This window comes from Myripristis murdjan, chromosome 19 (genome assembly GCF_902150065.1).
Source record: "Myripristis murdjan chromosome 19, fMyrMur1.1, whole genome shotgun sequence".
NCBI classification, from domain to species: Eukaryota; Metazoa; Chordata; class Actinopteri; order Holocentriformes; family Holocentridae; genus Myripristis; species Myripristis murdjan.
The window spans coordinates 5821160-5843482 of NC_043998.1; the positions used below are offsets into that span (position 1 = coordinate 5821160).

Consider the following 22323-nt stretch of genomic DNA (forward strand, 5'->3'; position numbering starts at 1 on the left):
CACCATAATATCAATTTCGAAGTGAGCTTGTTAGTGTCATGTGCAAGGTCTGTATCATACATGGGCTGCTAAAGAGTAGGCCTTAAAGACTGCGCTAAGCCACGTCCCAACAGCCGCAGTCGCTCTCTAAGCACCTCTGGCTAAGAAGCAAAAGCATGACACAGTCTTTTGTTCTTCAAATATATAATCTTAGTTCAGTCATACAGATATATACATTGTATAATAAATAATATTTATAAAAACATAACATTTCAGATTATAAAATAAAAAGGGAATTATTCACTTTAAAACATTTGTACAAAACTTTGGATATAGCGGGGGGGTGGGGTGGGGTGGGGAGGGCGGGTAGGGGGGGGGGGTCCAGGGGGCAGGGACAGGAACTGAACACAGAAAGGTAGGCCCAGGTCAGGGAGGGTGTTTTAGAAGGTGACGCAGATGCTAAGCTATGTCGCAAAGAGAGGAGAGCCTACACACTACTGGGTAACTTGTATTTTTGTTGTTGAATATAATTAATAGGAAGCAAGTGGGACTGTCAGAACATGTTGTGTAGAAACCTCTCCGAGTTTGTTCCGCCATAATGAGGAGCCAGCCTGCCATCCGTTCATCCATCCATCCATCCATTTTCCCAAACTCCCTCCTCCCTCAACCACACACTTCTGTTTGTCACTGGCAGACGTCATAAGCACACCCAAATCACATCTTGCACCCATAAATCACGGCCCGGTCCCCATTAAGTTTCCCAACCTTCTTTCACCTCACGCTCACAGATGTTCATAGATTCACAATTCAGGGACAGGCGAAGGTTCGAAGAAGTCTGCGTGATGGATCATGAACCGAGTCCTGTCTGTCCATCCAAGAAAGCACACGCACGACTGTTTTTCCTATGGTGATATTGCGGCTATTTGTCTTTGTTAACAACACCGCCGAGCGGCATCTGGGCTCACATCCATGTTGTCTTGAGTAAACTATACAGTAACTACTGTGCTTCCAATATCTCAAAACCCCAAACAGTGAGGCAAGTGTTTTGGGGGAGTTTTGACAGGACTATGAGTTCATAAATCAAGCCTCTTAAAAACCTCAACCATCTTTCTGAGGGAAACACGGAGGGAGATAGGGAAGCTAGGCGGGATGTGAGAACGTACTGGAGCTCACTCTGCCCTCTGGTTCCTCTGGTCTCCACATGTCGTCACATGTCCCCCTTCCTCTTCTTTTTTTTTTTTCTTTTTTTTTATAAGAGTCATAGCGATAAAAGAAAGATTTGCTTTAGACAAGGGTCTCACAGCACTATGATGAACCTGATGAATGCACTGGTAAATAATGTCTCCCGATAATCATTGTTTTTGAAGACCAGAATTAACACTAAGCATGCTGACGTTTGATTGACGTTTCATAAACGATACATCCATAAATGAATCTCTGTTCACTCCTATAATTTGAACCTTATCTTGGTGCTTTGATGTGAATATACTTGTCTCTGGGGCTTTTCAAAAGGCTCCTTAGCTGAATAATGTAAAACCATCTAATGCATCACACTTGTGGAAATCATGAGCGATTCAATTTACAGGTTGATCATGTCTGAACGCAGCAAACAGGAACAGTGTCCTCATTCATACGACCTGCTGGGCTGCGATGAAGCAGAGTTTGCTCTCATAAACAATGCACAAATGTTTACCACCTGGAGTCCTGTATAACTGGATAGTGCATACATACATGTGTAGGGTTGTAAGTTGGTGGAATGAGCGTGCTTGTTCACACACATGCCCCCTCCTGCATACCTCCAATCCCAGCCCAAAGGTAATATTTCAGAAATGCGGGGCTATATAAAATCAGGCTCTAGCATATATCTTCCAGGCATCCCAGTTGACTGGTGCAGTTTATTCAGTACAGTCAGTGAGCAGGGAATGGTAAACCCGGGGATTTCATCAGCTCAGTAGTTTACGAAGACAGGACTGTGGCACTTCTAATGCCTTCCTGCTCTTTTGAGTTCAGTTCAGTAGTTACAAGTGATTGCTTCCTGGGGCTGCCGACATGTGTTCAGTATCGCTTTCGACTAAGTGATGTTTCGGTAGAGGTTGGTTTAGTTTCAAAAAGGTCAACCGGCCAGGCTGGCCGGAAAAGTGAGGTGTTAGTTAAAAGATGCTTTTTGTTCAAAAGCAGTGAAAAGTCTGAAAGTCATCTATTTTACTGCATTAATCTCACAGGTAAAAAGTGTTAGGTGCCACAGCCGTCACGTTGGCATGGAGGGGGGAAATAAATAAAGGGGGAGGGTGTTCATGGCCCAATGCTGCAGGGGGTGGGGGACAGACAGGGGAAAATGGCACAAGATAACTCTAACTTCTTCCCATGACAGTGGACCGTGCTGTTTGTCAGCTCAACACTTTCTAGTCAAACATAAATGGGAGCGGGGGTTTGGAAGATAGATTCTAGGGCTGGGTTTTCACAAAGAGTAGAAGTTCCATTACTGATGTGCCATTACCCGTTGGGGCCTGCTTGTGTGTGTGTGTGTGCGTGTGTGTATGAGTGTGTGAGTGTGTTTGTGTGTGTGTCTCTGAAATGCAGTGTGTCTGTGTCTTTGATGGGGGAAGTAGGGGAGGGAGGGGGGCAGCACTTGCAGTCTAGCAGTCTGTCTGTCTGTCCATCTGTCTGAAAGCACCCGGGCTGCCCTCACTTGCATGTGTGAACGTCGTACACGCGCACACACTCCTGACAGCTGACGTAGCAGCACCAGTGAAAGATGCAATGGCACTTCTCCTTGCGCTTCTCAGTTCGGGTGTTGTGGCCGCGGCCGCAGCACAGCAGGTCGCAGCCCTCGATGCCGTGCGACGACACGTTGCAGACTCGGTCGCGCGTCCCAAACGAGCCCGTCTCCGGGTTGGGCTCGCAGAAGTTGGGCGAGCCCTCGTAGTAGACCAGGTCGCGCTCGGTGGGGTGCTTGAAGAAGGCGTACTTGGCGCGCAGCGTCTCCACCCAGCCACGGGACTCGCGGTGCTTTTCCACCACCATCTCTGAGGCGCTGTCGTACTTGTCCTTCAGGTAGTCACCCAGCATGCGGAAGTCAGGCTGCGCCCACCAGCACGTCTTCACCTCACAGCTCCCGGACAGGCCGTGACATTTGCAGCGCAGGTGCATGTGGTCGAGAATGGTCTGAGAAACACAGGGGACGAGATTTTAGTACAGAAGATTATGTTTTCATTGTGTAGCCCCAACAGCTTGTTTAAAGCTTTTTTGTCATTTCTGCTTCAGCACAGTGAAAAGAGACCAGAAAGGGGAATGACTTGTGACAGACGTCCCAAATCCAAACTGACTTGATTTGCACTTTAAATCACTGAGCAAGAGTCAGTTCTAAACAATGCTACCTGTTCCAGTTTATTTACATTTTGCCCTTAATCACAGTTACAGTCTCAAAGGGCTTTACATGCCCACAGTTGACAGAAAACAGAACCACACCCCCTGACTGAAACCCTCAGATCAGGCAAGAAAAAACTAAAAAAAAAAAAACCCAAAGGCAGTTTCACTGTTAAATGAAATCATTCAACATTCATGTCATTTGGCAAGATGATACATGATTTTCTGATAACGATTTGCAAATGGAGTGGAACAGAATCAAATTATTATTTTATTTTCCCATTAAAATGTGAATAAACTACAAGATAACAAATACTTTGAAGATTTTAATACCACATAATATTTTGTGACGCCTGACAGTATGCTTAACTGAAAAGGTTCTGGTCTGAAATCAGTTTTCCTTTTAAATTATAATGAAGTTTTGTAGTAATCGCTGTCCAACTACAGTTTTCTGCCATTTTATGCATCCAGGCTCAGATACATGTCCTCTGAGGAAAAAAACAAAAAATGGTCCAAGTTGGCTGCATAAACCCAGCCATTTACTTCAGCTGAGTTGCTTTGATTTGTGTACTGGTTGGTTCAGAGCTACAGGGCAGTCAAGTCAATCACCACCGAGCAAGAAATGAATTTTATGGTCAGCAATTTACAGGAAATTCAGTAATGCGGACTAACAAAACCACTAAAGACTCGTACAGTAGGCCAAGAAAAACAACATGCCACTGGCGGCAATTTACAAGTGTCATGCAGCTGTGAAGTACAGAGGCACTGCGCTGCTGCTAATTCCTTCTGAAGTCACTGGCTCACATTATGAGTGTGCTGCCGCCGGCGATATTTTACCTTTGTGTTTTGATTTTGTTCTGCTTTAATTCGCCAGCTATATTTAGCAGCAGAATTCCCCCAGCTGGGGCGGAAGGCAGGTGGTTGTGGCACCTCTGGGTGAGTAGGGGGTGACTGCGTGTGTGTGTGTGAGTGTGTGTGTGTGTGTAGGGAGGGGTGGGACTGGGGCTGGGTGTTGGTGGGAGGGTGACATCACGTCCTGAGCTCATCATGCCAATGGCAAGTCACATCTCCCAGAAGCCCCGGGGGCAAAATAATGCACTGTGGAGTGGGCCAGGTGGCACAGCTGAGATCAGGCTGGAGAGGAGAGGAGTGGAGAGGAGAAAAGGGGAGAGGAGACGAGAGAGGGGTCCTGACAGTACTCCTGTTTAGTTGGCTGCGCGGCTCCTGTGGTCTCTCTGGCTGCTCCTGCCTGCTCACATCAAAGGCCTGTCTTGTTGCCGTGTGGTCCCTCCATTTGCCCCTCAGCGAGCTGCCGGGGAGCCTATTTTCTCCCAGCGGTGACAGCAGCCAGTGATGGTTTAAGTCTGCACTGATTCCCTTCTTTTCCCCCTCAACTCACTCGGGTTATTTGTCTGTCAGGGAATTTTTTCATTGGGATGCAAGGCATGAAAGGCGAGGTGTGGGGGCAAAGCGGGAGGGCGGGTGTTGCTCAGATCAGTAATTACCCAGTCATTCAAAGTGAAGTGCTACTTTTCAGGTGGAAACTCACACATATTGTGTGTACAAGTCAAATACTGAAATCCCTGCCTGTCATACATACAATTAGTAAGCCCAAACAAATTTACTGAATAAATCCACTCCCTTTGCAAGACAGTCAGGTCATTGTTCATTGTATATCTCCTGTGGTTTTTTGCTTTGCTGCGGCTTCATTATTTGGCCTAACAATTTGTTGTGTAATATATGCTGATGTTGACGAAATAATGTTTTGTATTACAGTGCTCTGAACTACCTACATTTTATAAAATGTGCTAAGCAATGGAACCTAAATCTACCTCGCCCTGTCAGCCATGCAGGTATTCAGTGCATCATGTACCCAGTGAGCCCAACATAACAAACACAGAGGGAAGAGCTGATGTGTGCTCACTTGAGTGCATGTCCATCGAGAATATTGTGACATAACAAGTCATCCCTGTCCAGCTTTCTCATATGTGTGACTGTTTTTACCGTGCGTCCTGCCTCGTTGTTGTGCCGGTTCATTGCTGAGCGAGCATCTGGACGGTTCTCTCTGGCGTCAGCAAACTCCCGGGATACCAGCACCCCAAACTCAGCATCCTCACTGCAGCCACCCCACTTCCAGCCCTCCCCAGGAGGGCCCTTGTGGTGGGAGTCGCAACCGCACATGGTGGATGTGCCCTCAGCACAGGACCGTGTCACTGCAAACGCCACCCCTGCCGAAGCTATAGCGTGGACGAATGCCGACTCTCTGGTTGCTGAGAGAGAGAGAGAGAGAGAGAGAGAGAGAAAGAGAGAGAGAGAGAGAGAGAGAGGGATAGAGGGAGGGAGAGAGAGAATATGTCAATCTTTAGTTAACCTTGAACAACAATCTTCCCTGCTGCCAACATCCAGACAGGGATATTGAAAGGGATGGCCTCAGGCACAAACCTTTTAACACAACATTTCATCTTTAAGATGGAACATACCTAAACATGTATTTGCCACTGAAAAAAACAGACTTAGACAAAGTACTGTTAGATGCCATCTGAATTTGATCAATTGCAATATTACAAACAAATCAAAAACACATCCCCCTCATTTATTTCACTGTAAGTAAAATAAGTTATTTCCCATATGATTACCAGCTACAAGAAGGCACGATACTCCAGGACACATGAAGGAGCCTAAAAGCAGAGTCCCTGCAGTGACATCAGCCCATTGTGGTCGTGTCAGGAGGGCCTAGTGCTCAGTGGGATCACAGTGACCTCCTGTCATCCCTGAGGTGTGCTGCTTTGCATCTGGATAGTGTTTCAGGAATGTGACCCCCCATACCCCCACCCTCCCTGTTCAGAGCCCAAGGCCCTCTGGTGAAACCTAGCAGTACGTCGGCCTGGTTCTTTTTTGCACTGAGGGATGGAGTTACGCCTCCTTTGAAGGCAACAGCTTATTATGTAACCAGACACCATTGTTTCACAATCGCAGCACACTTACTGTGGCTCAGCCATTTCACTACACTGCCTCTGCTGTACACATACTAAAACATGCACACAAACACCCACACACACACACCCACACACACACACACACACACACACACACACACACACACACACACACACACACATAGGGCGTATGGGGAGGGGCTGCATGTGCAGTGGCTCTCCAGTTCAAGAGCATCTCCAGTGGCCCATCTGAGCTCTCCAAATTTGGATGAATGACCACAGGAGGACATTTTTTTTTTTTTTTTTTTTTTGCTGCAGGCCACAATAGCTAGTAAAGTGCAAAGTCACCAACCATCCCACTGCTCTGCCACCAAAAAAGATTTTTAAAATTCAAACAGATCTCCGAATGTTTGTCAGTTACCTGCCCAAGTGTCTGGAAGAGTGAAGTCATACTAGCCACAGCTAAAATTGATCAATATTTAGCTGACAACTGGTGTTATTTTCCCACCCTGATGCAAGTACAGTTCCCAAAATAAAGACAAAATTAAAAAAAAAAAAAAATCTGTTTCAGTTAAGTTGGTAATTTTACTTTTGAATGAAAAGGAGATGGGAACCTCATATTTGTATTTCTGATATTCATTCATCATCAGTCAATTTCTTGTTATGAACACTCTGACACTTCACTGGGTGGAAGGTCAGATGACTGAGTCACTGCCACTCAGATATATTACAACTGTGTTCACTAGTAATTGTTTAAAAACAACAATTGTTATCATAGGGATCTTGCTTGTTACATCTAAACTGAGTAGACTCACGTGTCCATCAGTGTATTTTCACTCTTCCTCCATGGTAAAAGGATACAATTTTGGTCTAAAATCCCCAGTGAATGCTTGTTTGATTGGATGACACACACACCTCAGGTTGGGCATCCCTGCTCACCCTGGCAAGCCTTGCTGGGCCCTCGACAACAGGGGCCTGTGAGCCCTGGGCCCCTGGAGCTCTGGCTGTTGGCCAAGGCTAGCGCTGCTCCTGCTACCTGCTGGGCCCATCAATCCGCCTTTGTTTCCCTTGTGTCACACTGTATTACCCGCACAAAGGACCCAGCGACTCGCGCCCCCGCAGCCCCGCTCTGCCCGGAGCTGGCATTCCCTAAACTCCCTAACTCCCCCCTCGAGCCACCCCTCCGCCAACACCCTGAGCTGAAATCCCATCCTCCTCCACCACCACCACAGGACCTCAACCCCCCACTTTCTCCAGGCTTCCACCACCGTCACCAGCAGCCATGGCCAACACACAGCTTAAGGTGGCTAGGGCTGGTGGATGGTAGCCCTCCCTTCCCTCGTCAAACGCTTCCATTTAACGCTCCCCGAGTCAGATGCTCTGCGTCCTTGCTTCCTTCCTTCCCTGTCCCAGTGTGCACACCCGGGCTAGGTTGGAAGAGATCCCCTTTCAGCCTGTTTTCATGACAGAGTCAAAAGGGCGTGTGAATGGGGCGTCCGTGGGAGCTGGACTGTGTGAGGCGCGCACTGGTCTTCATGCACAGTAGGGGTTGAGCGGAGCCCCCCAGCCCTTTTCTATTGCCTGTAATCTCATTTGGCCTCCCTTCTCCTTTTTATTTGACTGAGGAGCCAGGGAGGCTCACGCTGCCCATTTCTGCCCAGATTCCTTCCCCTCTGACACACAGGCTAATTCATTTCCAATCAGCAGGCTCGCTCGCAACACACAAACTCCTATCCTTATAATTAGAGACTGCAGGGCCTTGCAGACACCTCTGGCTACTGTTTCCTTTGTGCACTTTGTGTTTCACTGTCAGGTTTACTGGGGACTGGTTAAAAGACAAGGTTAGTGTGGATACGTCTGACAATTAGTATTCTGTGTGGAAAGCGTCTGATAGATGCCTAAGTATATCAGCTGTACATGTCAGGTTTTGTTGATTCATTTACTGTGCTGACCTTCTTCTGTGTACATGAATGTAAACTGGGTTGGGAGAACAGAAAAGAAGACACTGACCCCCGAAGACAAATGTGACATTGACGGTAAAGATAGATGGAGGTGGAATAATGTGTCAGTGCTTGTACCGGCACTCATTTCTCACTGCAGCCGGGAAAGGTGTATATTATTGTAATTGCCCGAGTAGTCATTTGTCAGCAAAAGCCCAGAGAGCAGGCAGTGCTATGCTTTAGAGTAGAAACAGGTACCCTGATGCTAACACATTGTGTAACAACTTGTGGTTGTCTGGCTTATACAAGTTATATATTTTTTACATGATGATTTATTTTGAACTTTATCAAAAATACTTTTTTGATCCCTGAGGGGGGATAAAAAAAATCTATATTTATATCTCGATCTATAGATAGATAGATAGATAGATAGATAGATAGATAGAGATACACACACACACATAGATATATAGATACATATAGATATATAGATATATGCACACATACATGCATACGTGTGTGTGTGTGTGTGTGTGTGTGTGTGTGTGTACACATTAGAGGTCTAATCATTTTATACCAAAAACGATTCTGCAGTCCTCAGTTAACTGAATTGTGGTGAACTGCGATTTTATTTTTTCCCTCATCAGCTCCTGCACATGAAGGGTTTTTTTTTCAGCACGATTCAAAATTACAGTGACCACATTTGTAATGTGGAACATTCAACATTGCTTTTGATTAATGATAACATTAGGCCTAATATCTGACTTTTCCACAAGCTGCATTCAAAGGCATTCTGTTACTGTTTTACACAGTATCTTTTAACTTTTTGTGTTGAATTGCTGTAATTGGACAAACTGGTACAAACCGAACTGTGAAAAGAGTGCACCTTTACACGCCTGTGCATCAATACAAAACACAGCAACAGATATTCATGGCATCCAAAGTATCTTTCAAGTCCTTTCAAACAGCCTACCTTTATCCAGCACAGGGCCAAAGATGGCCAGGTTATCCTTGATAGTGGTGCAGTTCCAGCGGCGTCCCCGAAACTGGTGCTGGCATTCCTGGATTCCCAGCTTGACGCCTTCAGCCACGCTGGGCATGATCTCGATGTAGTTGCGGCAGAAGCGCAGCTGCTTGGGCACCAAGCCAGGGATGGAGCCGCACAGGATAGGTTGAGAGCCCAACGACGAGTACTGCTGCCCCAGGGCCAGGGACCTGTGATGCAAGGAAACAGGAACAGCAGGGAGGCGTCATTTAGCTAAATTGGCCGGACAAGACACCATCACAGCTTTGACCGACACTCCTTACCTTCTCAGCGCTTTAAGCTCTCTGGAGGATTGGGAATAAAAAGCATTATAACAAGGCAAAAAAGAAATGGGGTGCAGGCCTTCATTTAACATCTCAACCAAACATCATCACCTCACACCAATAGGCCATTGCTATGAATAAAAACATAAAAGGGGAAGTTACAGTAAAGTCTAAATCAAGCAAACCCTCTCCCTCACCCTTCCTTTGAATTTAGCAGGATGTGGTATTGAAATTGCAGTACAAGTCTGTGCCCTTCCTGCACCCAGTGCCACAATAGTGAGGGTAGTAACATGCCAGGGAGGCCCCTGGGAAAGGCAACGTACACTAAGAGAGGAGACCGCCTCTTTATTCATTAACCTCAGGTTTTACCGCATAGAGCTGGACCTCTTCACAGAATTTCTTTTTTATGTTCCTGTTTGCTAATTCAGCCATTTCTCACTTGCTACTGATGAGATCTGTGAGCAGTCCTCTGTGCAAGTACGGTGACTCACTTGAGTGTTTTATTGACTTATCTGCTCCATGTAGTTTATAAAGTGCTCCAGTTCCTTTGCTTCTTTTATACTGCCAGGAGAGGAAGCTAATCAGCCCACTTCAGGGTAGGGATACAACCTATTAGTATTTACTTTGCAAAGTGTTCCCACTTGTTAGCATACACAGATACTGCTGATCTAAAAGATAGCACACAAGGACCTGTCTGCTCACCCTCTGGGAAAAGACCTTCAGTTCTATCATTAATTTGCGGTTTACTCAAGATCTGATGTATGAGTTTTAAGAATGACGGTGTGTGCAGCTGGGGTTGCTGGTAATGGACAAAAATGGCATACCTGAAAGTATGTGCCTTACCAGAGGGCTAGTGTAGATGTGCCTAAACAGGGATTAATCACCACAATGAGACAGCCAAGATCAGCCTGTGATGCCAGAAACCATTATAGTTTCATTGAGGTAATTAATTTTAATTGCCTTCTATTTCTCCTGAAATAATGGAGACAGAAAAAAGATGTTTGCCATGCCCATGTTTTAACATGCTTTCTGTGATGACAGGCTCAAACGAAACTGTACAGTGCCTTCCAGGAGCTCATACACTTAAACTAGGCTGTCTGCCTCCGATTTATTGTTTATTTATTCCAGAGCATGTGTCACTTGTAAAAACAAACAAACATGTTTTTGTACAGGCCTGCATTCTTGAGTGATGAGCGCTCTGATAGATTTATGTGTGTAAAACGTTTACTATGTACTCAAGGTTCCATTCATTTGGGTATGAGAGCCAGAGTTACTTTATATTTTGTGTGTGTGTGTGCTGGAGGGGGGTGGTGGATGTCAGTCTTTAGTTCTAAAGCAGGGCTTTGCCAATGCAGAACAGACTCTCCAACCCTTGGCTGGGTCTGGGTGGACAACGTGGCGCTTGAGGCCATGAAAGGATCACGGGGGAACAATTGGCGCTGATCAGATCAGAGCACCACTCAGGATGACCTCAGGACCCCCGCAGGGCGCAACCCTATCACAGCAGCCACTGACTCTGACAGATGAGTGCGGCACAGTGCCCCACCCCAACACAAAAGTCAAGCCATTGAAGTCACAGGTGAAAAAATCCCCCCTTAGATAGGTTCACAGCTCATGTGTGCTTTTGCATTCTATATGGCTCCCACCAGCTCCTGTCAAACCCGACCCCCTCCCCCTGCCACACACATACACACATACACACACACAGTTTTTGATCTCCTCAGAGTACAGATGAGCATTGTTACAGCAGGCTCCCAGGTATCAAGACCTGCCAACCCAGCTTATGCACTGAGACATGAGGCTGAGCGGCTTCGCTGTTGCAGCTGGCTTAATGGAATATATGATCATCACATAAACAGCTATGAGCCACTTGTGCTGTTGATATGAGTTTCCTTACTGACAAAATGTCAGCAATAAGTTCTAACGTGAATATCAGACAAGTACAAGAAATAAACTCATATGTGCACTCTTATATAAACCTTTCGAAGACCACAATGAAAAATGTCTGTTCTACGCCATATCCAAGTTAATGATCCAAACTTAAGATGTTGTTTTGCCCAATTTGATGTTCCCATGTAGAAAGTGAGTAATTCGATAGTGCTCATCAATCTCCATTGATGTCCATGTCTTGAGTTTACCCAAGCGAAGACAGCCATGTTGGCTTCATCTGCCAGTCCCAATCCCATGAGCGCCACTGAGTTTCAAGTGTTGCTGACTTCACTCTGTCTGGTGGCTGAGTGACTAAGGTGCATAATTACACTGTCTGCTAGTAAGGTTACTGCCCATTAATCTGTCAGTCATGGGGTGGACCAGAGTAGATGATGCCCTGCACAAAGCCAGGATATGAAGTCTGGGCTCCCATGTTCACTGATGACATCAAGTAGTTGATTAAAAAAAAAAAAAACGCCCCTGCTCAATGGAGATACAGTCTTTTCTATAGTGCAGGGAAAACCATTCTGCCAGCCTCTGCTACATTTGGGGTCCAATTCAGGACAGCTAAACAGCTTGCCTTTCTCTGATGCGCTTGCTGATGTAGTGGCTTAGGTGGCGACTTAGAGATTTCTGATGGAATCAATTAGCTAACCACATAGGGCTTTGTGGTGGACATAGCGTGTTTAGACTACAGGCTGGGGATCTGCCTGCCTCTTTGACTTTGTTTGCAAAGGATGTGCCTCACTTGATCCCTACGGACAGATGAGATGAAAGGGATATCTTTTTGGCTAGGTGCTAATGAGAGTCTTAACCCTGAGGGGAGAGCCTTTGGGTAGGAGGCGTTTCTTGCAAACAGACACACACACAGATGCATGCATGCAGACCACATGTGTGCCATGCTGATCCTGGCTGCTTTGCCTCACTTCTCGGAAGCCACGAGCGACGTGTCTCAACGTCTCAACTGAGCGAGGGAGCAGCATAGACGCAGAGACCTCCGCTGAGGCAGAATGCCGGGGGAATCTGCTGCAGGGGATGAGACAAGGAGCGGAGCAGCAGCGAACTGCAGGGCTTGGCAGGTGCATGCCTAGGCAGGTCTGTATGGGGCCTCCTCTTGCCCCGGGGGGTTTACTGCTTGGTTGGGGGTTTTCTCAGTACCTAAACCAGGCTGACGTGAAAGCATGATGGGCCACTGGAAACCACAGAAATGAAGGAGAGGAAACAAAGGGATTCCACCACACACTTCACTGACGAATGGAAATTCACACTAACAGAATGATGACACTCTCAGCGAAAACTGTTGACTCCTTAAGCACGGTGCCAACCACTCCCAGTGCAAGAAAATCAGTGGTGCAATCCCTCTCACTAGGCTGCAGAAACACAAAGCAAGATTTGGATCCGATTTGATGCCAGCCCCACATAAAATGCAGAAATCGGGCATTCAGCTGCTGCATCCAAGGTTTTATTTTTCTCTGAGCAAGACAGCTTACAAGGGATAGCGATTTTAGGTCAAGGAATCTTATAGTTTACTCCCAAAAATATGCTGCAGCTGTTTTTGTGGGAGGTCCACATTACAGGGGTCAGTGTGCAGCACCTGTCTGCCCACAGACAAATGAGCTTTCACTGTGTGACAGCCTCTTATGTCCAGAGGCACAAAAAGTACCAGGTGACCCTCTGAACCTGTTGAACAGAACATGACATCTGACCTCATTGCCTTGAGCTTGATGGCCTATAGAAACAGTTTGAAGTTCATGTCCCAAATCTAATGATCCAAGAACAAATACACTGATCTCTGGTTAGCCTGACATCACTGACAGCATGCAACGTGACCAATTCATTAGCACTCCACGCATAAATCAAGAAACATATCTCAAAGACTGGGTCCTCATATATTTTACTAATTTATGTCTCAGTAACTTTATTTATGCAGCATAAGCCTATTTCTAGTCTTGTATAGACCAAGAACAAATAACTCTGGGTTGTTGTTTTTAAACACATGTGGCCTGCCCATAAACATGACCTAATTAATGTGGAACACCACAGATGCTGAAATTATTCGAGTATGGCAGCATGCTCGAGAAACACACACAGCAGGCCTATGTGACTGCTCAGCCTCTTCATCCTGGCGAAAACTGTTTTCTCACAAACAGCACGACAACACGGAATCTATAATAAGGTAAGGATGGAAATGTAGACTTACTAGCCTCACGTTGGCCACAGTTTATATCTACAATTACTAAGCCACGCACGGTTAAACGAGAGCTTAGCAAACAGCCTGGTGTAAGTCAATGGCGGCTCATGCAATGGTATGAAAATAATACAAATGAGGGATTTTCATGCAAGAAGAAAGACCGCCATTGTTCCGCCGGGTCCAGTGGCCTACCATACCCTAGTAAGAAACACCTTTTTCGAAATATGTTTGTTCTTATGTTCGTCATTCTTTACTAAGTTTTATATTGCTGTCGTCCATCACACTCACCAAATATCAAGAACTCGACTCCCGCTTTAGGTTATCGACGCCACTCAATGCTAGTTTGGGGACTGTTCACTGCTCCGACGGCTTATTATTGTCAAACTCCAGTAGTCTGAAAAATGTCCATTGTGTAAATTTGGTTAAGTTTAGGGCAGGGGTTTTCTCAGGTGAAGGTTAATGTACCCAAACAGCACAGGTGACAACTCCAGTGCGAGTATCTCCGTAGCGGTGGACATTTGTTTTGGGGATAACGGTCAGTGGAGCATTTAATTTGAATTTTTTTTCCCCCCTGCTTTTTTAAACTGTGCAGTGCGTTTTTAAGTCTTCCACATAGCCCAGAAGAGGCTTAAATAAGTAAACATTTTGTCTTTTGTCGTTTTCAGCTGAAAGTATCAAGTAGCTCGAACATGTGCCAAAAGGAAAAGGAAAATTTAAAAACACTATATGTATCTCCTGGCATGTTGCCATTCATGCTGTGACACAACATTTATGCCATTTGCAGTGTTAGTAGTCTCATATACAAATGCCAAGGAGCAAGTATAGTTGATTATATATCTATAAACACTGTCATTGCACTTCGCCCCTCTATTTCCAACTTTGACATTTGCCTTTACCAAGAAACAGGCGTGTAACAGAATACTATATATTGCATTTTCTTCAAGTTTTTGCTCAAGAATGCTAAATGCGGCCTGCTGTGTCTAAACAGAGCAAATTGGGAGCTTCAAGTGGCACACAGAGAGCATGAGAGACTGAGGGAGGAAGGGAAAGAGAGGGATTAGGAAGAACCAGCCTGTCACAATCCATCCCTCTATGCATTATTCCTCAGGCACTGTTCAAAGACTCATGGAAACCTCTGCGACTGTGTGGGAGAGAGAAGGCACTGTGAACTAGATGGTTCTGTTGCTACTTGCATTTAAAGGCCCTACTTCCAGAAGGTTTTGCTCCTCTGTCTGCATGGCGAGAGGCACGTTTCCCTGTCTGTAATGCCCATATTGCATGCAGCTCTTGTTTCTCAGTGGTGTGGCATCAAACATTAAGTATAGCTTGCTTTTTTTTTTTTTTTTTTCAACCAAATTAGCTTGCACCTGTGCTGCAGCCCCTGCTAAAAAACCCTCAGATGATGGCATCACAAGTGTTCTACTGACTCATCTGATTATATGTCAGTCCCTTTCCATTAAAACCTATGAGGCCCTGTCGTATGAGTAACTTTTCAAATTATCACTCTGAGTTCAAGAGTACAAGTAGGACTTATGATAGATTCATCTGCCGCTCATTTGCAGAGGCCCACAACAAATTTGCCTATAGTGATGGTTGACGAGGAATGCCAGTCGTTCTTGCGCATGTCTCAACAAGTTAACTTATTTCATTAAAGAAATTAATAATGTTAGCTTATGCTGGTTTGTGCCTGAAGCGCCAGGTCCCAAATGTGTGCTGTCACTGCTTCTGTGAGAGCCAGACTCCTGAAAGGCCTCTGCAGTAACAGACTGTGAGAATATTGTTTGCATTGAACTCTTATCTACCTCTAATTTCCCTCTATATGTTGATACCACAGCTCAACTTGTCAGATTTGCCCCGAGGACGTCATGTTGCTAAATGAGGCCCTGGCAGAGCACTCGGAGACGTGCATCGAAAACATTGCCATCAGAATCTCATTTAGAAATCCCACAACAGAGTCCGCAGAGAGACAAAGACACTCGGAAGAGAGTAAGTGGGCCACAGAAAGTTGCCGGCTTCGCCTGAAGATGGGACTTTTCCTGGTGGAGGCTGGAATGCACAGCTCCTGTCTGTGTTTTATTGTCTTCTCTTTTGCTTTGGCACACTTTTGATTTGTAGTCCAACAGCTCCTGGCTGATCAGATAAAAAATGACAGGACCCCTGAAAAATGTTCCAACCTGTTTTTTTTCCTCCTTCCTTTACTTTCCCTCCTCTTCCTTTCTCGTTCATTCTTGCTCTCTCACTCTCTGCAGACTGTTGTAAAGAGTGAGGAGTTGGGACAAGGAGGCCCCGCAGTCAGAAGTATGAAGAAGTGAACAGCGAAACTGAACAGGGTGTAAACTTGTGAACCTGCCTGTCAGGAAGTGAATGAGAGCTGCAGCAGCTCTCCACAGTAGTGCTCTGGGGAGCAAGACTCACTGATAGTGTCTGTCAGACTGGAAGCGCACTGTCTTGCTTCTGTATGTCTGTCTGTAGGCGGACACGCAGAGTCTGCCCAGTTGTCTTGAAAGGACAGGGCTTGTTTGAACGAGTGTCTCAAGAGACTGCCTGAATGAACCCAAACTCAAACAGTTTATTGTTCCCCGCCACTGCTCAGGGACAGTGTGTTGGCACTGCTCCTTGAATTGTCGGTGGTGATGCATCCTATGCAAATCATAACTTGTATTGGATTGTCTGGAATCTTCCACTGGATTGTCTGGAATCCCATTGTGGAATTTCAATCACCACAAATCTTTAAAACTAATTAAGCACAAAATTGCTTTTTTGATTTGAACATACCAGGGTGTTCTGAAAAACCCACTGAGAAAAAGCATGTGTGGAAAGCATGATTTGTCATGTACTCCTGCGTGCTGGAGAAACTGCCCTTGTCTTACTCCCAATAATTAGCTTCTCAGTAACAGGCCTACTAGGTGAGATCAGGCAAATAATGAAGACCTCAAATATCAGGTGCTTGTGTGTATGTGTGTGTGTGTGTGTGTGTGTGTGTGTGTGTGTGTGTGTGTATGTCCACACGTGTCCCCTAATGACCCCTTTGCCCCTGGCCGTTGCAGCCGTGTTTTCCCTTTGAGCAACTGTCCTGGCCTGTGTTTTAGTGCAGCTAATAGCTGAGCACTGGGAGACTTTGTCATTTCCTACAAGAGCACATTACATGTCCTTTGATGGTGGGTTAAGATTAGGACTAGTCTTTCTGCTTTGAAATACCACTCTCCTTTGAACCTCTATCACTTGCTTGGGTTTGACTGGATAACGTCATCCCATGTGTCTGTTCATTAAAGTTAGGTCATAATGCCTTCTAATGTGTGATGATGTAATTGATGTATCTGATCAATACATGAAGTTAACTCACTATAACAATAAAAGGCTGACACATCTTAAGTTTGTGCGATGGGCAAGGCTTGTAGCAACAGGATATGAAAGTCAGCGTCAGAGCAAAATATGCAATAGAATTCATCCAGGCAACAAGAATAAGTTGCATGTGATCAATTAAGACTCAACTGTTTGAGCAATAGCTGCATTGCAATCTTGCCATAAATGTTTCCGAGAGTAACAGCCTCAGTACCTGCTCCATTTCAAATGTCCAATATACCTGCTTAGGGCTAAGGTCTAGGTAGGCTACAGGTTACATACCCATAAAACATGTTGCCTAGACACTAATTTCATACTGCCCAGATCCCTAGGCAAGTCACCGTCTGTGGAGACATTTCTCTGGGGCTTTAGCCCAAAGTTGTCTTTGACCCTGGCCCTGTGGCAGCCTTCAGCCATTGATATGGAACCCTACAGTTTCTTAAGAATAACATTCTTTTGGACTTTCCTTTTCTTTTCTCTGCCTTCCATTGCACTATTCAGAATAATGCTTGAACATCCTTGATCTTTTCACACAGGATTGCAGGCGGAGGATTTTCTTGCAGTAAGAATCATTTAAGTGATCCTTTTGCCAAAGGTGGGGGTTTTTGGGGTTGAGGATTGGATGTGAAGGGCAGGGGGGGTCGCAGTCAGATAATGACATTCCTGAGACCCGGAGATGGACCCCAGATCCCCATTTAAGCCACTGGATTTGAACTGAACAGAGGGGTTGGTACGGTTTAGGTATAGGCATACTAGATGACTTTGGCAAACCTAAATATCTAGAAAGAGATATGGTGCTGAGTGAGAGAGGACGCAGTGGTTCCCAAAACTTCTAAGAGGTATGCTTTTCACCAAAATTCAGGCTGATACTGCTTACTACTGAAATTTAGTTCAACTCAGTAAGAATGGAATCACTGAAAGCTATAAAAATGTCCTGAACTATTAGTGTTGTAACTTTTTACATACAAGGCCCCATTAGTGGGATGCCACTCTGATACCTATATTATAGAATGACATTTTGCAATTCTGGTGGATTGAGTTTGGATTTGCATTTATGATGCATTTAAATCTGCTATTCTACACTGTTATCAATAAGGCATCATGTATTGGCTGCCCTGATGCTGTGTAACACATATCGTCGTGGTCAGCACTTACAGCAGTGACTGACTCGGTATTAGCCAACCATGAGTGCTTAATATTCCTCATGTTTCCCTCCAAGATTGCTTGTCTTCCAGTGATGTTTCTTCTAAATGTGTTGGAAGTTAAAGCCTCCTCCAAGTAGGAATACTAATTTAAAACCACTGTGAATATATACTGTAGTTTCCTCAGAACTGCATTCATTAAAAGGAATGAAAGCTAGCTTTGAGAGTTATTTATTCTCAGCACATTTCTTGCATACTATGTCATTTTTTGTCTGTCACCCAAACTCATTCTCATCCATTAACATATCTCTTTTGCACATTGCCAGTGCTAGTAATTTTATATAAACAACTGACTCTGATTATTCACGAATAAGATGCACCCCATATGCTGTGAGCTAAATGATCTGTGATGTTGGCTTTCATTGTGCCAGTTGGACTTTATTGCAAATATTGTAGCAAACCCAAAAACTGTGGTGACCCTGACCAACAACCATCTAAGGCATTTTCAATAATAAAAAAATTGTGCTGTTGAGCAATTGCCATACATAAACAATCACCCAAAGGGGAGAATGAAAGAAAAGACAGATAAAGAGAAGGTATCTCTTTATTTGTCTCTTTTTCTCAGTCTCCCTTTCTCTCCTTAATTATTGTTCTTTCTCTGACTTCAGCTTTCATAACAGTGATGTACTGTAAATTTGTGTAATATGATTTAGTTGTGTTTAGTGAGACCCGCAACAGCTTATGCATTGAGGTGATCCCAACTTAGAGGCAAACAGGATGCTGCAGGAATCAGGCCTTGCCTGAAATCACAGTGAGCACTGACAGAATTAGTTTGCGTTAGTGCGCAGTATCTGCTTTCCCCTGCACACTGAGCAGCAGCGATGATAACAGAGGATCAAGAGATTTAAACATCTAGTGGCTGCGTGATGTGACACAGTTAAACCAATAATCACTGCTGCTGCTTGATGGCTTTTATTGAGCGAAATTCAGCTGAGATAATTTGCTGAAAGTGACATCATTGACTTACGACCACCAATAGGACCACAAACCCAGTGTAGACAGGCAAGCTTACGAGCTGTCTGATGATGGCTGATGAGTTTAGCCATGCAGCTTTAATACACCACTAGCTGTGTTTCTTATTGATAATGGTAGCCGATAATAACGATTGCAGATATGATTATATCCTCAGGCATGGCTTTAAATGCTACACATGCATGTAAACATGGATGTTTTTTTTTGTAGTATTATTATACACAGGTTAAAAGGTGAAAGCAAAATGGAGTAATGAGTCAGAGAACAGATATTTGTCATTTTCAAGCCGCACAAAGAGAATGGGTTTGATAGATGACTGCACTCAGACCTTGTGGGACCTGTGGATTATGTGGGTCTGCAGTGTTTCTTTAATCTGGTGTGATTTCTCTCAACACTTTATTTCGCGTCTGTTGCACAAAGCTGCTCTTTCTCCAAACAATATTGCCTCTCAGTTGGGCAATTTTAAAGCTCAGTCTCACCTATCCAAACCCACCTCATTAGTCTGCAATGTCTTTGTACTACATCTCCTCTTCCGCCATACATATGTGCATATCACCAGAGTTATTTATGCTCTGTTTTGTTTTCAACATCCCATCTTGTGACGGTGTGGCTGCCAGACATAAAGCAGTCAAAACTCCTTTTCTTTCCAACCCATCCCTCCTTGGCTGGAGAATTTATGACCAAGTCATCGCCCCTGAGACAGAAGCTGAGAGGAGCCTGCCTGGGCCTTCTCTGAAACCCGGCACCTTCTTGCTTGACGCACCACCTCATTTTGTCCCTTTTTGGACGTGTTCGACACCGCGGGCTGATGCTACTGACAGCACTGTTTGTGACCCATTCCTCAGCACCTGCCCAGTCACCTGGAGCTACGGCGAGGCTTTTCATCTTTACACACTGCTACACCCTCCCAGTTACTCCTCCACCCCACCTACACTTCAAAATTTGTTACCCAAATCAAAGGTGCTGTGCATTGTTAGGGTTTGAACATTATACCGGTGTCATGTAAGCTCCTTGAACAGAACAGCTGCAGGTAATTCACAGAGAGAGAATCCCAGGCTCTTTGTCACTGTTGTCTGATGGTGCTTGCTGAAGCCAGGAGTGGGTGTAAAGTCCTCTTTGCCATTAACACTTCAGCCCTGTGGCCTGTGTGCTTGGCAGCTCCCTGCTCTGTAAATGAAACCAAGAGATGCTCGCGGTTTGGACAGCACTATGGTGGGACCACATGCTAGTTGGGCTACTAAAAGTGCAGTAGCTCTGACAAGTATTGTGTCGTGAGCCAAAAGAGCTTTGTCATACGCCTACACAAATATCTCCAAAATAAAAGCTTTATGTTACAAAAGAAGACAAGGGGCTATGAGGTCAGCTGCGTGTAGCTGAATTTGTAATGAGATGAACCTCTGAATTTCAGTTGTTGATGCCAAATGCGATCTGGGATAATTTCACAAAGACAATAAAACCCTGCGGCACCTAAACATATTGTCCCTTGGCAAATCTCTCGGGTGGGTGGGGGGGATTGTGGTACAATTGACAAGCAAAATATGTTAGTATTTATTTATTCATTTATTTAATTGTTAACAGATTGATTCAGATTACGGCTGATATCCTGTGGTAGACAACAAATTTGTCGATTTTGTGAAAACAGTCGCAAAATTCTGAATATCACACAGAACTTTGTCAGTGGCAAAATGACTACTGGCAAGTGCACGGCATGCATCCAAACAAAAAAAGGAAAAACATTTTTTAACAATGAAGAGATACACGGCATGCTTGGGGCCGGCGGCCTGAATGAAAACACTGAGGCACAATAACAAACTAAACAAAATGACGCTGATCTAATAGGTCATGATTGCTGTACTCCCTAAGGCAGTCCTGGAATTATATAGCTGTATTTCAAGAAAGAAAATGATAATGATTTAGAAATAGGATGGTCTGAGCAATGGTTTCTGAGGCTTCTGTTGAGTTTTCGTCAATGAGATCAGTGTTGTCATTGTCCTTGAGGCATAGAGACACAATTTATCCCCTAACAGATGAGAGTAATGACTTTAACTATTATCAAGAAAAGCCTGGAAAGTCTTTAGAATACTGTGCAATTCACATCAATGTGGCATGCCTGCACAAAATATGTTTTTTCAAAAGTAACTATACCTGCGTAATAACGTGAATGCTCCCAACCTAAAAATTCACCCCCATTTGCATCACAACATATTCTAATATGATAAATGGACCTGAGTGTAGAAGGGAAAAGAACGGCGAGCCTTTTCCGCTACACTAGTATTTGAGGTTAAGATTCTTTGGACTGGGCCGGAGAACATTTTTCCACGCAGTCAACTGAAAGTGCACATTCTGCCCTCTCAAAAATGATCATTTGACCAAAAAGTCTCTCTCTTTATGCAACATAGGGTCTGATGCTGAAACTCTGGATTGTACTCACCACCAGATGGGATAGCCTCCAAGCACCCGTGAGCTGGACAACCACACACACATCACATATCCAATCAGATACAAATCCATGAGGTAAGCCTTGTAGTGGGTAAGAGTGTAAATGGATCAATACATAGAATTTCCAGTAGGCAGTGAAGAAGAGTTTCCAGGAAGAGAGGCTTTAGGGCAGCTTGATTGTTGAATGAGGGGAAAATTAAAATGATATTGAAAAAAAAAATCTTCCTCCTGTTTTCCCCCCTTCTTTGAGTCGGGCCAGGAAAGTGTGTCTGTCTCCTAGTAGTTAAGAGAGTAAGTGTCTCTCTCACACACATGCACACACGCTCCTACCCGTCCTCTCCTTCCCTCCCTCTCTCTGAGGTTCTTCCCTAAGGTAGATATCTTTTTCTCTCTCTCTACTTTTTTTCTCCCTCAGGATGCCTCATCCACAGGCCCAATATTAAAGGGGGGGTGGGGGTGTGTGTGTGTGGGGGGGGTTGAGCGAGTGAGGTTTGGAGATGTCAGCTGGCAAGCCAATCACAGAGGATGGCCTTAGGTTACGAAAAAAAATTATTATTCGTTCCCATCTGTCAATCACACGCCACCCCCTGGTAATGTGGAAAAGAAAGGAAAGAGTGAAAAGAGGGAGGGAGAGAGGGAGGGAAATGAGAGCGGGAGGTAAAGGGAGGGACAGAGGGAAAAGGTAGAGCTCTTACTCAACCTATTTCATCCAGGATAAT

At 44.8% G+C, this 22323-nt stretch overlaps 2 protein-coding genes across 5 annotated transcripts in view; one reads left to right on the top strand and one right to left on the bottom strand.

Annotated features, from left to right (window-relative positions):
• Positions 1-21676, bottom strand: wnt3 (wingless-type MMTV integration site family, member 3). Of its 2 annotated transcripts, none has more exons than XM_030078020.1 (4): positions 21597-21676; positions 9195-9436; positions 5350-5615; positions 1-3144 (listed from the first exon to the last, which is right to left on the bottom strand). In XM_030078020.1, the coding sequence occupies exons 1-4, from the start codon at positions 21674-21676 to the stop codon at positions 2665-2667; spliced, it is 1068 nt and encodes a 355-aa protein (XP_029933880.1). In that variant the 3' UTR covers positions 1-2664. The 2 variants fall into 2 exon arrangements, with proteins under 2 accessions (XP_029933880.1, XP_029933879.1); XM_030078019.1 differs by lacking the exon at positions 21597-21676 and adding an exon at positions 13938-14146 and having other exon boundaries at positions 3-3144.
• ormdl3 (ORMDL sphingolipid biosynthesis regulator 3) overlaps positions 13504-22323 on the top strand; it is a 23383-nt gene continuing 14563 nt past the window's right edge. For 2 of the 3 annotated variants that reach the window (XM_030078025.1, XM_030078022.1), the window contains exons 1-3: positions 13504-13634; positions 15484-15635; positions 21565-21679. The gene's annotated coding sequence lies outside the window, so the exon portion shown is untranslated. The remainder of the gene's footprint in view (positions 13635-15483; positions 15636-21564; positions 21680-22323) is intronic. The other variant, XM_030078021.1, reaches the window with a different exon arrangement.